The sequence below is a fragment of the Pipistrellus kuhlii genome, unplaced genomic scaffold (assembly GCF_014108245.1).
Source record: "Pipistrellus kuhlii isolate mPipKuh1 unplaced genomic scaffold, mPipKuh1.p scaffold_m20_p_3, whole genome shotgun sequence".
NCBI lineage: Eukaryota > Metazoa > Chordata > Mammalia > Chiroptera > Vespertilionidae > Pipistrellus > Pipistrellus kuhlii.
In genome coordinates, this window is record NW_023425529.1 from 120,247,015 (window position 1) to 120,259,127 (window position 12,113).

The following is a 12,113-nucleotide window of genomic DNA, read 5'->3' on the forward strand; positions in this document are numbered from 1 at the left end:
AAATATGACAAATAATAATTACTATTATTCAAGAGGAATTGAATAATTTATGGCAAGGTAATAAAATCTAAATGTGAACATCATGTACAAAACAGGTTGCATATGATTATAAAGTTAAATGTAAATAGTAACAACAGAAAGGATACTAAAAGAAAATTAGCATGACAAATTAGCTTTTTTATGGTGAAAGACCTCTTAATCATAAAAAAACAACGAAAGACATATGCAAAGATTGATATCTGTCAACAGGAAAGAAAAACACTAATGACAAAAGACTTGAAGCAATTAAAAAGCAAGGAAGCTGGGAAGATAATCCTGCTTCAAAATTCACAGAGCACTTATCTTCACTTCGCACACCATGAGGTCTAAAGAGGAAAATGGGTAAAATGTGTATAAACTCAGTTAAAAGAATAAGGAAAAAATGACCAAAATAAAGTAACATGCTAAACCTCAGGAATAAGCAAACTTAGAAAACAGATTGTTAAAACATAATCTAAATTGAAAATTGAGTAAGATTAATAAGAATTCTTAAAATTATTAAATCATTATTTCCATTTGAGAAAATGGAAATTCCACTCAAGAAATCTAGTCTATGGAAACAACAACAAAATATTCCATTAAATAGTAGTAATAAAAAGCACAGAATTCCTCTAAGGCATAATATAGTATTGAGAGAGAAAGAAATTATAGTTTTACATTTCAGGCAATAGGGCGGAGAGATGCTTACAAGAGAGAAGGAGATATAAAAATATATATTTTTAATCTTAAAAGGAAATGCATTTCTGAGCTCTCCTGAAAGTAAGAAAAGCAGAAATCCTAAGAGAAAATAACTAAAGAAATGAAAGAAAAGTTTGAAACACGGGGCAGGAACAAAAGAAATTACTAAAAAGAAACAAAAAGATTTAATGAAACAATATGGAATTTTTAGAAATCATATGTATAAATAAACTAATAAAATTACAAATTGAACATATGAAATATACATAATTAGATAACAAAGAAAATATATTACATAAAAGACTGTAAAAAAGGTGTAAAATAAAAAAGGTGTAAAATTCAAAGTGTAAAATAAAGAGATGGAAAAATACAAGTTTATGAGATATAAAAGATTAGTAATGATACCTAAAAAAAAGGAAATCAGAAAAGAATAGGAAAGGAACATATATGAACAGAAAATATCAGATAATCTTCCAGAATTACAGATACACAGAACATCAGATCAAGAAGGCTCAAAAAAATTCAAAGATAATAAAAACTTAAAAATAATAAAAGCCACACTAGATAGTTCCTTATAAAACATCAAGCATTTGGGAGGTCATATACTGAGAACATTCAAACACTAATGGTGGAAAAGTAAAATAGTACATCACAGAACAGGTATGTATTTAAGTAGGGCCACCATACATCTCTAGAGCAGGGGTGGGGAACTTTTTTTTTCTGCCAAGGGCCATTTGGATATTTATAACATCATTCTCGGGCCACACAAAATTATCAAATTAAAAAGTAGCCTGTTCTATTGTATTTGGTCAAACATTTAATTAACCTGCCCCTAATGCTTTGGCAGGGCCAGACCAAATGATTTTGAGGGCCTTACAGGCCCACTGGACGGATGTACCCCACCCATGCTCGAGCGACAGCACAGTAAATATTTTACCATTTGTGAGCCACACAGTCTCTGTCACAGCTTCTCAACTCTGCTCTTATAGCACAAAGGCAGCCATAACAATGTGTAAATAAATATGCTGATTAAGTTCCAATAAAACCTTGTTCAAAAAAACGGGCAACAGATAAGATTTGGCTGAAAAGCCACAGTATGCCACTGCCTGCCTTAGAAACACCAAAAATGGGGAACCCACATTCAACCAAGCACTGAAAGAATAAAGTATGATATTCAAAGTTTACTCTGCGGATATACAATACTTTATTCCTTTACTTTCTTCTATATTTATAATTCATTCACTACTTCCAGATGTTATTCTATAACTAAAAGAGCATGCATATTAAATGCACTATTTAGAAGAAAATTGAAATAGTTTTTTAATAGTTTATTAATAAATTATTTTGTGGAAAACATTTATTATAACTAAGAGCAAAAAATATACAAAAGGGTTGAAAAATGGCCTAATACAAAACACACTATTCAGAATATAGCACAAATCTTATTTATTATATAATGTTTAAAAGTTGCTGAGAATATGAAACTCAATTAAAGCCTCCAAAAGACTCATTAAAATTAATATTTTTACTAACATGCATCTTATCCTTCAAAATGTGATTATACAGATCCCAATGGGAAGCTTTGAGCCAGTGAAGGAGTGTAAAGTGTGCAGATTTTGGAACCAGTCACATGTTTCCTGCAAGGGACCTTATAAATATTTAAACCTTTATGCTAATTTGTAGTTTCCTTTCTTTACAGCTCTACTACCCCCTCCAAAAAGCCTATAAAGCATAAGAACTTTGCAGGACTCCTGAGCCACCTCGTGATCCTGAAGTGGCTGGAATTTTATCTTTTATGAGAGGCCCAGAGACTTTGCCAAAAACCTTGTAAACAAAAAATACAGGGGACCTAACCCACCTTTAAATAAACAGGTATATATTAATAAATGGGTGATTTTAGATCCTTTTCTCAAAATTCTATGGAATATTTCTGTTAAGAAAAATCTTTAAAAAATTATCTTGGATTTCTAAATGACTAGAATCCTGTAACTATCATAATACTCTCTTCTCAGAATTTAGTATCTCAAAAGACTGATTTCATAGACCAAAAAAAACAAAACAAAAAAACAGCTGTGAATCAAACTATGATGACTGAAAAAACTTTAAGAAATTAAAATCTTGAGAGAGGCACCTAATGCTGCTTAAACTTAAATCATGACATTTGTTGCAATCAGAAAGAGCAAAAATAATACTAGTATGGATTACATCCTAACATAACACAGTCTGAATACTGAACCTTTTGATCTTATACTTTAAAACATGATTAGCAATTAATTATATGAATGGATACATATTTTCTAACTGAAGCAAACAAAATAGTACCCTGCTCTATGACAAAGTAATTTTGTTATCTCTAAATTATATACCTATTGGAAATTTTCAAAATGAGTCATCTTATTCATGTACTACACCAACCAGATTGTCCTACCTACAATGTTAGCACTACTACCTATCTTGTGAGCTGTGGTAAGAACTAAGAGCCTAATACACACTAACACATAAAGGTAATCACTATTAAAATTAAACTTGAAATACTTTTTAACACATTCTATAATCTATATATGTAATCTATATATATAAAAGCCTAGTGACCGAATGGCAGAACGACTGGAAGGACAGTCACTATGACATGCACTGCAGCGGCCATCCAGCCTGATCCAAGCCTCAATCGCTCTCACCCAACCACCCATGGCCCCTACCCACAGCTGGCCCCACTCTCGGTTGCCCCCCCACCCCGAACCTATCTGGGGCACGATGGCCAGCCAACCACTCGAGGCCCCTCCCCCATACTAACCCACCCCTGATCAGCCTCCCCAACCCAAATCGGGGGTGGGCCGGCGGACCCCACCTGTACACAAATTCATGCACCAGGCCTCTAGTATGTAAATAATACTAAAGAACCCTGTTCAACAAGTCACATATTCTCCTTCAAGATTAATATGTAAGCTAATTTACCATGACTGACCCATCTAAAAAGTACTCTATTCAATATTTCTTCAGGACTCATAATGAGGCTATTTATATAATCAAGACCAGGAATTTTTAATAAAGGTCATGGACAGTTTTCAAGAAAATAACCATCTCTTTCATTTCACAGGGCACAAAACTTTTTAACATTATCCAAGTTAATAGTGCTTTAAACTGAGATGATGTTTCTTTAAGGGGAGAAATTCTGTGAAATACCTGTATTATGTAATAATCACAAAACCTATGGTGATCTAAGCACAAAACAAAAACAAAAATTTATTTTTAAATCAGACTACATGTCATCACACACATCTGAAAGAGAGGGCTCTCTAACTTATTAACCTCTTATCAGGATGATGAACTCCATTCTGACTGCTATTATGGATGAAAGACTAGAATTTCTCCCACCAGCCATTCAGTGCTTCCACACAAAAGTCACCTCATCTCCACTAGCACTATCATTGGCACAAGCCACTCACATAGTCTACACCTACCTTGAAAGAGGCTGTCAAGAGCACTCAACTTGTGGCCAAAAACAAAACAAAAACTGTAATTGCAAGCATTAATGTCTGTAGATGAACACAAGGATCTCAGCAGCCTATACTGCAGAAGAGGGATGGCCCTCCATCACAGTGACTATGATGGAGTAAGTTCCAGAACTTTCACAAAAGGAATGTCAACTCTGCCTTATGCATGCATGGCTTTACCTCCCTCTTTAATCAAGAGCATGGATCTTTATACTCTCAACAACAACAAAAAATTATTCATATTTGCTAAAAGCTTACTTAAAGTATATATATAATTGAAAGACAGACTAAAGACATGTCAGTTGTTCATGTCTCTTTTCTTTATATCCGACCTGCACCATCAGAGAATATTATATACAGATATTATCTCAGTTCCAAGCAGAACTATATCTGATGCATATAAAGCATCAGTTAGAAATGAGTTAGAAGCAAAACTATTTGCCCTCTATTTCAACAGTAATTCAGTCAAGAAGACAATTCAATACTAAGCATTGAGCTCCCTGTACCAGTAATTAAATCTAAAATATTTCCAGTTAGTACTTTTGAGGAAAGGCTTTGAACTGTTCAGATGAAATAATGAAAGGCATTTTACTCATGATTCCTTATTTACATTAATATTCCAACCTCCTTTGTGTGTGATCAAGTACTACAAATAACAGAGATTCAGAGGCTTAAAAGAAATAATCCACCACAAATTTTTTTTTTTAAATTTGTCATCACTTACTTCCGTATTTATATACTTAAAAAAAGGAAATTTGCCCTAGCAGATTTGGCTCAGTGGATACAGCCTGTGGATGAAGGGCTCTGGGTTCTATTCTAGTCAAGGGCACATGCGGGGAGTTGTGGGCTCAATCCCCAGGAGGGGGCATATAAGACACAGCTAATCAATGTTTCTCTCTCATCATTAATGTTTCTATTTTTCTCTCCCTCTCACTTCCTCTCTGAAACTAATAAAAATAAATTTTAAAAAAGCCGAAACCGGTTTGGCTCAGCGGTAGAGCGTTGGCCTGCGGACTGAAAGGTCCCAGGTTCGATTCGGTCAAGGGCATATATGTTGGTTGCGGGCACATCCCCAGTGGGGGGTGTGCAAGAGGTAGCTGGTCGATGTTTCTCTCTCATCGACGTTTCTAGCTCTCTATCTCTCTCCCTTCCTCTCTGTGAAAATCAATAAAATATATCTTAAAAAAATAAAAATAAATTTAAAAAAAGAATTTAAAGGTTACATTCCTTTTCAGTTATGGAAGGTATATTTTCATTCTAAACAGTTTTCTTTCATAATATGCATTTATCTTTTGAAGATTTTAAACCATAAGTTGCCTAAAGTTATCTCTGACTTTATTATGCAAGTTATTTTAAAATAACATAAAAAATAAATCAAAAAGTAAATGAAGTAATTTAAAGAAACCAGCTCTAGTACTTTTACTAATTTAATTGTATTAAAATATTCTACTTACAAAGGTTCTGGGCAACTTTAGAATCGAGAAATTTAAGTTCTTTAATTTTTTTTTTAAGAGCTTTCTTCTCTTCAAAATCCTCCTCTTCTCTTCTCTCTGCAAAACCAAGGATAGATCCATGTTAGGGGCAGAAAGGCATTCAATTGCTAAAGGGCAAGATAGGAATTTTCTATTATGAAATAATTTCAAAAAAGATAATACATTTTTAAATCACATAGTTATAACAATAATTAATAGGTATCCCAAGACCTAAACTATTTCAGATAGGCACTAGTAGCTCTTATGATAGAAAAACTATTAAGATTAAATATTTAAAGGTCTAACAGGAGTAACAAAAATAAACCTAATGTACACTGTGGAAACCAATCCCACTGAATGTTAGCTCATTTGAACAGTATACAAGATACAATTATAAAATATATATATAGACTTACACTTAAGATAAGTGAAGAAATTAGCTATAAAAATGCTAAATAAAAACAGGCATACAGCTCTTTTATGTTTGATACACCATGCTTATCTATCCATAATAATAAAGGCATAATATGCTAATGAAACCAGACATCAGAACGTCCTTCTGGATGAAGCTGTGGAAGCTGAGGAAGAGGTGGTTAGAGGCAATCAGGCAGGAAGGCAAGTGGTTAGGGGTGATGAGGCAAGCAGGCAGAGTGGTTAGGGGTGAATAGGCAGGCAGGTGAGCAGTTAGGAGCCAGTGGTCCCGGATTGCAAGAGGGATGTCCCTGAGTTCGAGACAGTGGTCGGTCTGAAGTCCTGCTCCCATGCCCTGTGAATGAATTTTGTACACCAGGCCTCTAGTCTATAAATATAAAAAGCCAGCAACTGGAACGCTGTAACAACCGGTCACTATGATGCCCACTGCGGCCAACGAACCCAGCCAACCTTCCATGGCCCCTCCTCCCAGCCAGTCCTGCCCGATCGACCTTTCCCACCCCAATAAAGGGCAGAGAGGCCGCTACCCATGCTCCCTCAGGGCCCTTCCCCCAGCCAGCCCCATCCCCAATCGGCCCACAGCCCCTCCACCTGTCAGCCCCACTCCCACTTACCCTCCACCCCAATCGGGGACTGGGCCCACTGGCCAATCACCTGTGGCCCCTCCCCCCAGCTGGCCCAGCCCTGACCAGGCTTTACTTATTCTTTCATTCAACAAAAAGAATCCTATATTTAAAAAAGGCTAATATGCAAATAGACCGAACAGTAAACAAACCAAATAACCCATTGCTATGACATGCACTGACCACCAGAGGGCAGGAGCGGAACATGGTGGACATGGGCAGCAGGCAGCAGGCCACAGAAAATGGCAGGCATCGTCTGTGGCAGGATAGTGGAGCAGGTGAGCAGGCGTGCCAGACCAAGGCAGGGCACTGGTCACTGTCACTGGGGTGAGCCTCTGGTGGTTACTGAAAATTCTTTGCTCTCGTGCGTGAAGGTCCCATCCAGAGCTCATATCTGCTGCTGGCGCTGGCCCCCTCACACCTGCTGGCAGCATCCAGTGCCGGCCCCAATCGCTCAGTGCTGTCAGCGGGTGTGAGTGGCAGCTGCTGGACCTGATCACCCCTCAGGACTTCTCCACTCCCCCCTGCTCCTGAGGGGTGTCTGGGGCCAGCAGCTGCCTCTCATACCTGCTGCAGGCACCAGAGTTGCTGCTTGGACCCACTGCCAGCGCTGGCCTCGCACACACCTGCATCTGGCATCGGAGTCACTGTTCACACCCACAGCTGGTGCCCTGCACCAGTCCCAATTGCTTGGCTCCTCAGTGGGTGCCAGCAGCAGCTGCCAGTTGCAATCACCCCTCGGGGCTTCTCCACCTCCCTCTGCTCCTGATGGACAACTGGAACAGTAGCCTCCGCTCTCACCTGCTGACAGCACTGGCCCTGCTTGCACCTGCTGCTGGTGCTAGACCCGATCACTCCGTGCTGTCAGCAGGTGTGAGTGTGGCTGGTGCTGTTAGCACGCAGGAATGGCGACAGTGGGAAGTGGGGCTGCCAGAAGACAAGGGACCCACGGCCGCAGCAGCAGAGGCTGGGCAGGGGCACAGAGGATGGGCCGAGAACCTCCCCTGTGCCACCATAGCCTTGCATCCCAAGTTCCTTTCAAGGTGCATGAATTCATGCACTTTGACCCTTGTTTATTTTTTATAAGCACCAACTAGACGGGTCTGTGCTACGCAATACAGAAATAACACTATTTTATCTAGCACAGAATTTAAGAACCAACAGAGGTGAACACAAAGTAAGTGGCAATTATAATACACAGATACATCTGCTATGTTTTGGTAAGAACCACAGAATAAAGAATAGCCCCTGAACCCATACTTGTCAGGGACAGTCTTCATGGAATAAATTATATCTATTATAATAAAAAGCTTACAAGAAAAAAAGACATAGCTAGGTGAGAAGATGTGGGGATGGAGGGAGAAAGGTCAAGTAGTGGAAGAATAGTGTTTGAATGTAGAAAAGGTGCAAGAACATGAAGGGCACAAAAAGAAGTGAGAATAATGAGCAGAAAATACTGAATGGAAATAAATGACACCAGAAACTAATCAGGCACCAGATCATGCAAGACCTTTTAAACAAGGTTAAGAAGTCTGGATTTTATCCTCCAAGCACTGAGGAGCTATTTAAGGTATAAGTATGTGATAGCAAAATAACTGCATTTAAAGAAAAACTCAGGCTGTTGAGGTGAATTGAAAGAGTGGTAAAAGTAATGGTGGAGGGCAAGACAGAAGGGAGTAATATTAATCCAAATGACTGTAAATGGCACCCTCACCTAGAGCAGCAACAACTGAGATGGAGAGAAGAGCTCCAAAAGTGAAATCCAGCCCACCTCTGTCTCCTGAATTACAGACCTGAATATCCAACTGCCTACTCTCTACATCTCTACCTTGATGTCTTATAGGTACATTCAATTTGATATATCCAAAACCACACGCATACACACATACACATACACACACAAACACACACTTTCACACCTATTCTTTCAACAGTTTCCTCATCAAAGAAAATGATGTTGCAATTTCTCAAGTCAATAAGGTTGAATTCATCCTCCTTTCTTTGAAAACCCTATTCAAATCAATCAGTGAATCCGCCAATTCTAACTACAAAATATTCACTAAAATAAGCATTCTTTATATCTCCCTGTCTATTACTTCTCCCTGCTTGTGGCTACCATTCTTTCTCACTTGGACTAAAACTGCTTCCTAACCTAACTCATCTCCTATATCCAGGCTTGACCAACTCTAGTCTCTTCACTATAGTGCATTGGAAAAATCCTGTTAAACCTTAATGGAAAAGATTCCCTTACTGGTTTGTACAGAACAGCAACCCCAACCACTGTATTTCTATCACCATCATTCTTACCTTTTATTCCCTCCTCCAAAGCACTTAACTCTCACATACTATAAATTGGATATTGTATCTCTTCCCCTATTAGAAAACAAATCCTTTAAAAGTAGAAATTTTGGCCCAGCCTGCATGGCTCAGTGGTTGAACATAGACCTATGAACCAAGAGGTCATGGTACATGCCCAGGTTTCATGCTCGGACCCCAGTGTGGAGTGTGCAGGAGGCAGCCGATCAATGGTTCTCTCTCATCATTGATGTTTGTCTCTGTCTCCCTCTTCCTTCTTTTCTGAAATGAATTAAAAAATATTTTTTAAGTAAATAAATAAAGTAGATATTTTGTTCACTATTCTAAGCACCAAGAATAAGGCCTGGAACATAGCAAGTACTCCATAAATGTCTGGTAGATGTATGTATGCATGTATGTATGTATGTATGTATGTATGTATAGCTGTGTGTACAGTGTTTCCCCGAAAATAAGACATCCTCTGAAAATAAGACCTACTTACAGGTTTCCTTCTGAGTGAAATATAAGGCATCCTCCAAAAATAAGCCCCCCCCCCCCCCTAGGCTAAAGATGAGAGATTTGGTCCACTGATTCTGAAAGAAATGGAGTCACAAGAAATTCACCAGGAAATTCAGGATTGGATTGTTATGATGATATTCCAGAAGATGATGACATGACTGTCATAGAATAAATGAGTAAATTCATGATACTGTAGGATTCACAGTTTGTCTGGTTTGTGTTGACAACTACCTTACTACCGTACCATATACAGGTAATAAATTTCCTTTATTTTCATTTAACAATAAATGTGTACAGTATTCTTCTTCATGGAAAAATAAGACATCCCCTGAAAATAAAACTTAGCGCATCTTTGGGAGCAAAAATTAATATAAGACACTGTCTTATTTTCGGGGAAACAGAGTAGATATATATGAACCTATTATGTATGTATGTATAGCTGTTTGTGTGTAGATATATATGAACCTATTATGCATGTATGTATGTATAGCTGTTTGTGTGTAGATATACATGAACCTGCAAAATAAAGAAGATAGACGGGCGCACTCAGGTTGCTTAAGCAACCAGGCAGATGCTGCTGTTGTTTAATTCAGAAACAAATGAGCAACATGTTTGAACAAGTCCAATTTTAACCACAATCAGTTGTACAAGAGGTAGCTGGATGTAAAGACTGGAGAAGAGAAACCAGGATGGAGATACATGTTATCAGTTCTGTTACTAATCCCAGTCACAGTCAGAGGTTTCCTACCTACCAGCAAATAATGACACATTTGTCTCATTATTGCGAGTACTTTTACCTTTTCCTTGACTTGTCATATTGGTTGAAAGTTTCAGATGAAGACTAATAAAACTTATGTTAGTGGACTTTGTTTCCTTTGCCTGATCAAATGGCCATACTCTACTTTTGAGGGGAAAAAAATATTTTATCTTTATCACATAGAGAAGAGCTGATTCTAACTTTTTTCATCACTTTATTTCTCAATTCCAGTATTCTTTCACTTTCTGAAACATGTTTTAGTCCACTTAAAGAGTCAAAGAAACTAGTAAGCTTTAATTTTAACCAGCACTTACTGAACATCTACGAGGCACTGAACTGAATACTTTCTATTGCGCTTTCTTGAATAATTATCAAAATAAGCATATTCCCATTACTATCATCATCGTACTAACGATGCAAAAAATAATGCTTAGGTTAAAGTAAATTTAAGCAACAGGTCCAATAAAAGAATAAAGATTACTAGAATTTGACTCTAATATTCTTTCTGCTAATTATGAAATACTGTATATTAGGTGACACATTAAAAAAAAAAAAAGTATACCACTAGCAGTCTTGACCACTTCAAATCCAAATTAAAGACAGAAACAATTTTAATCAATTCTGCCTTTTTACAAAATGACAAATTAGACTCTTGCCAAGTTTAATGTGTAGTATAACACTAATGCAATTAAATTATGCGGGTATTTTTACCTCTTTCTTCTCTGCTACTATATATAGTAAAAGAATGGCTGGGAAAAGATAGAATGGGGACAAAGGAATAAGCAGCAGTTTTCTAAAACAGAAAACAACAGGAAAAAAAAAAACAGAAGAAAAAAAAAAACAAGGTAGAAATATGCTTTTATTGATATGAAACTAGGTAATCAGACTATTATTCAAGTAAAATTATTTGGACAAAATCTTTTATATGGAGAAATAATGAAAAATATTGTTGAAAAAACTATAGTCAGATAATGGACTGCCTCAAATCAATGGAAAACCAGTGAAAATGTTTACACAAAGGTCACTGATAAAGCAGGCTCTAAATGTTGCATTAAAGCAGAGTAAGAATAAAGGAGGAGATTTAGTGGGAGAAAAGTTTTTCACAAAATCCTATTTCAGCTACCCATGCTGACAGTATCTCTGTGAAATACTAGCCAGGAGAGAATGCAGGGCCCCACAGGGAACTCAGGTTTAGAATCTGACACCAAAGTCCTGCATCCCCCTGTCCTGTCATATCCCAACCACTGAATCTCACTGGGGTTTACATCCTTCATCTATTCATCTATGACCTAGGGACACTGGTCCTTTAAGAGGAGTTGGGCTGGGGGAGGGGGGAAATGACCTGATAATTACCTGCCTATGACCTTCCCTCACTTCCAGCCTTGACAGAAAAATGGGGACAAGAATCAAAGTGCCTAACCACAACTCAGGAACCTACAAAGACAGCACATTTTAAGATTCATCCCACCCTCTGGTGGAGCTCCTCTTCTAAAATCAGTACAAAATACACTAAAAAAAAAAAAAAAAAAAAAAAAAAAGATTTTTGCAGAGATAAGATAAAACTCTAAATCATGAAGTCAGATTATTAGAGCCATCTATAATTGTGATCTAGCTTTTTTGCCATTAGAGGTTTAATCTTACTTCCTAGAGGTATTGTGCTGCATTTTTCCGAGGGAAGATTAATACTGTTCAAAGTTGGTTCTGATCACTGACACAGCATAAGCCACATGTTTATAAGGGTTTTATGTCAGAATGAAGTCAAAGATGACAAAGCTTTCCATGTTGTTGAGAGCCATGAACTAAC

General features: G+C 37.5%; 1 protein-coding gene across 4 annotated transcripts in view; it reads right to left on the reverse strand.

Moving 5' to 3' along the window:
• The window catches only part of DIAPH3 (diaphanous related formin 3), a 473,874-nt gene that overhangs the window by 248,902 nt on the left and 212,859 nt on the right, over positions 1-12,113 (reverse strand). For all 4 annotated transcript variants that reach the window (XM_045588685.1, XM_045588684.1, XM_045588687.1 and 1 more), the window contains one exon: positions 5,666-5,761. In XM_045588685.1, coding sequence (XP_045444641.1) covers positions 5,666-5,761 — 96 coding nt within the window. The remainder of the gene's footprint in view (positions 1-5,665; positions 5,762-12,113) is intronic.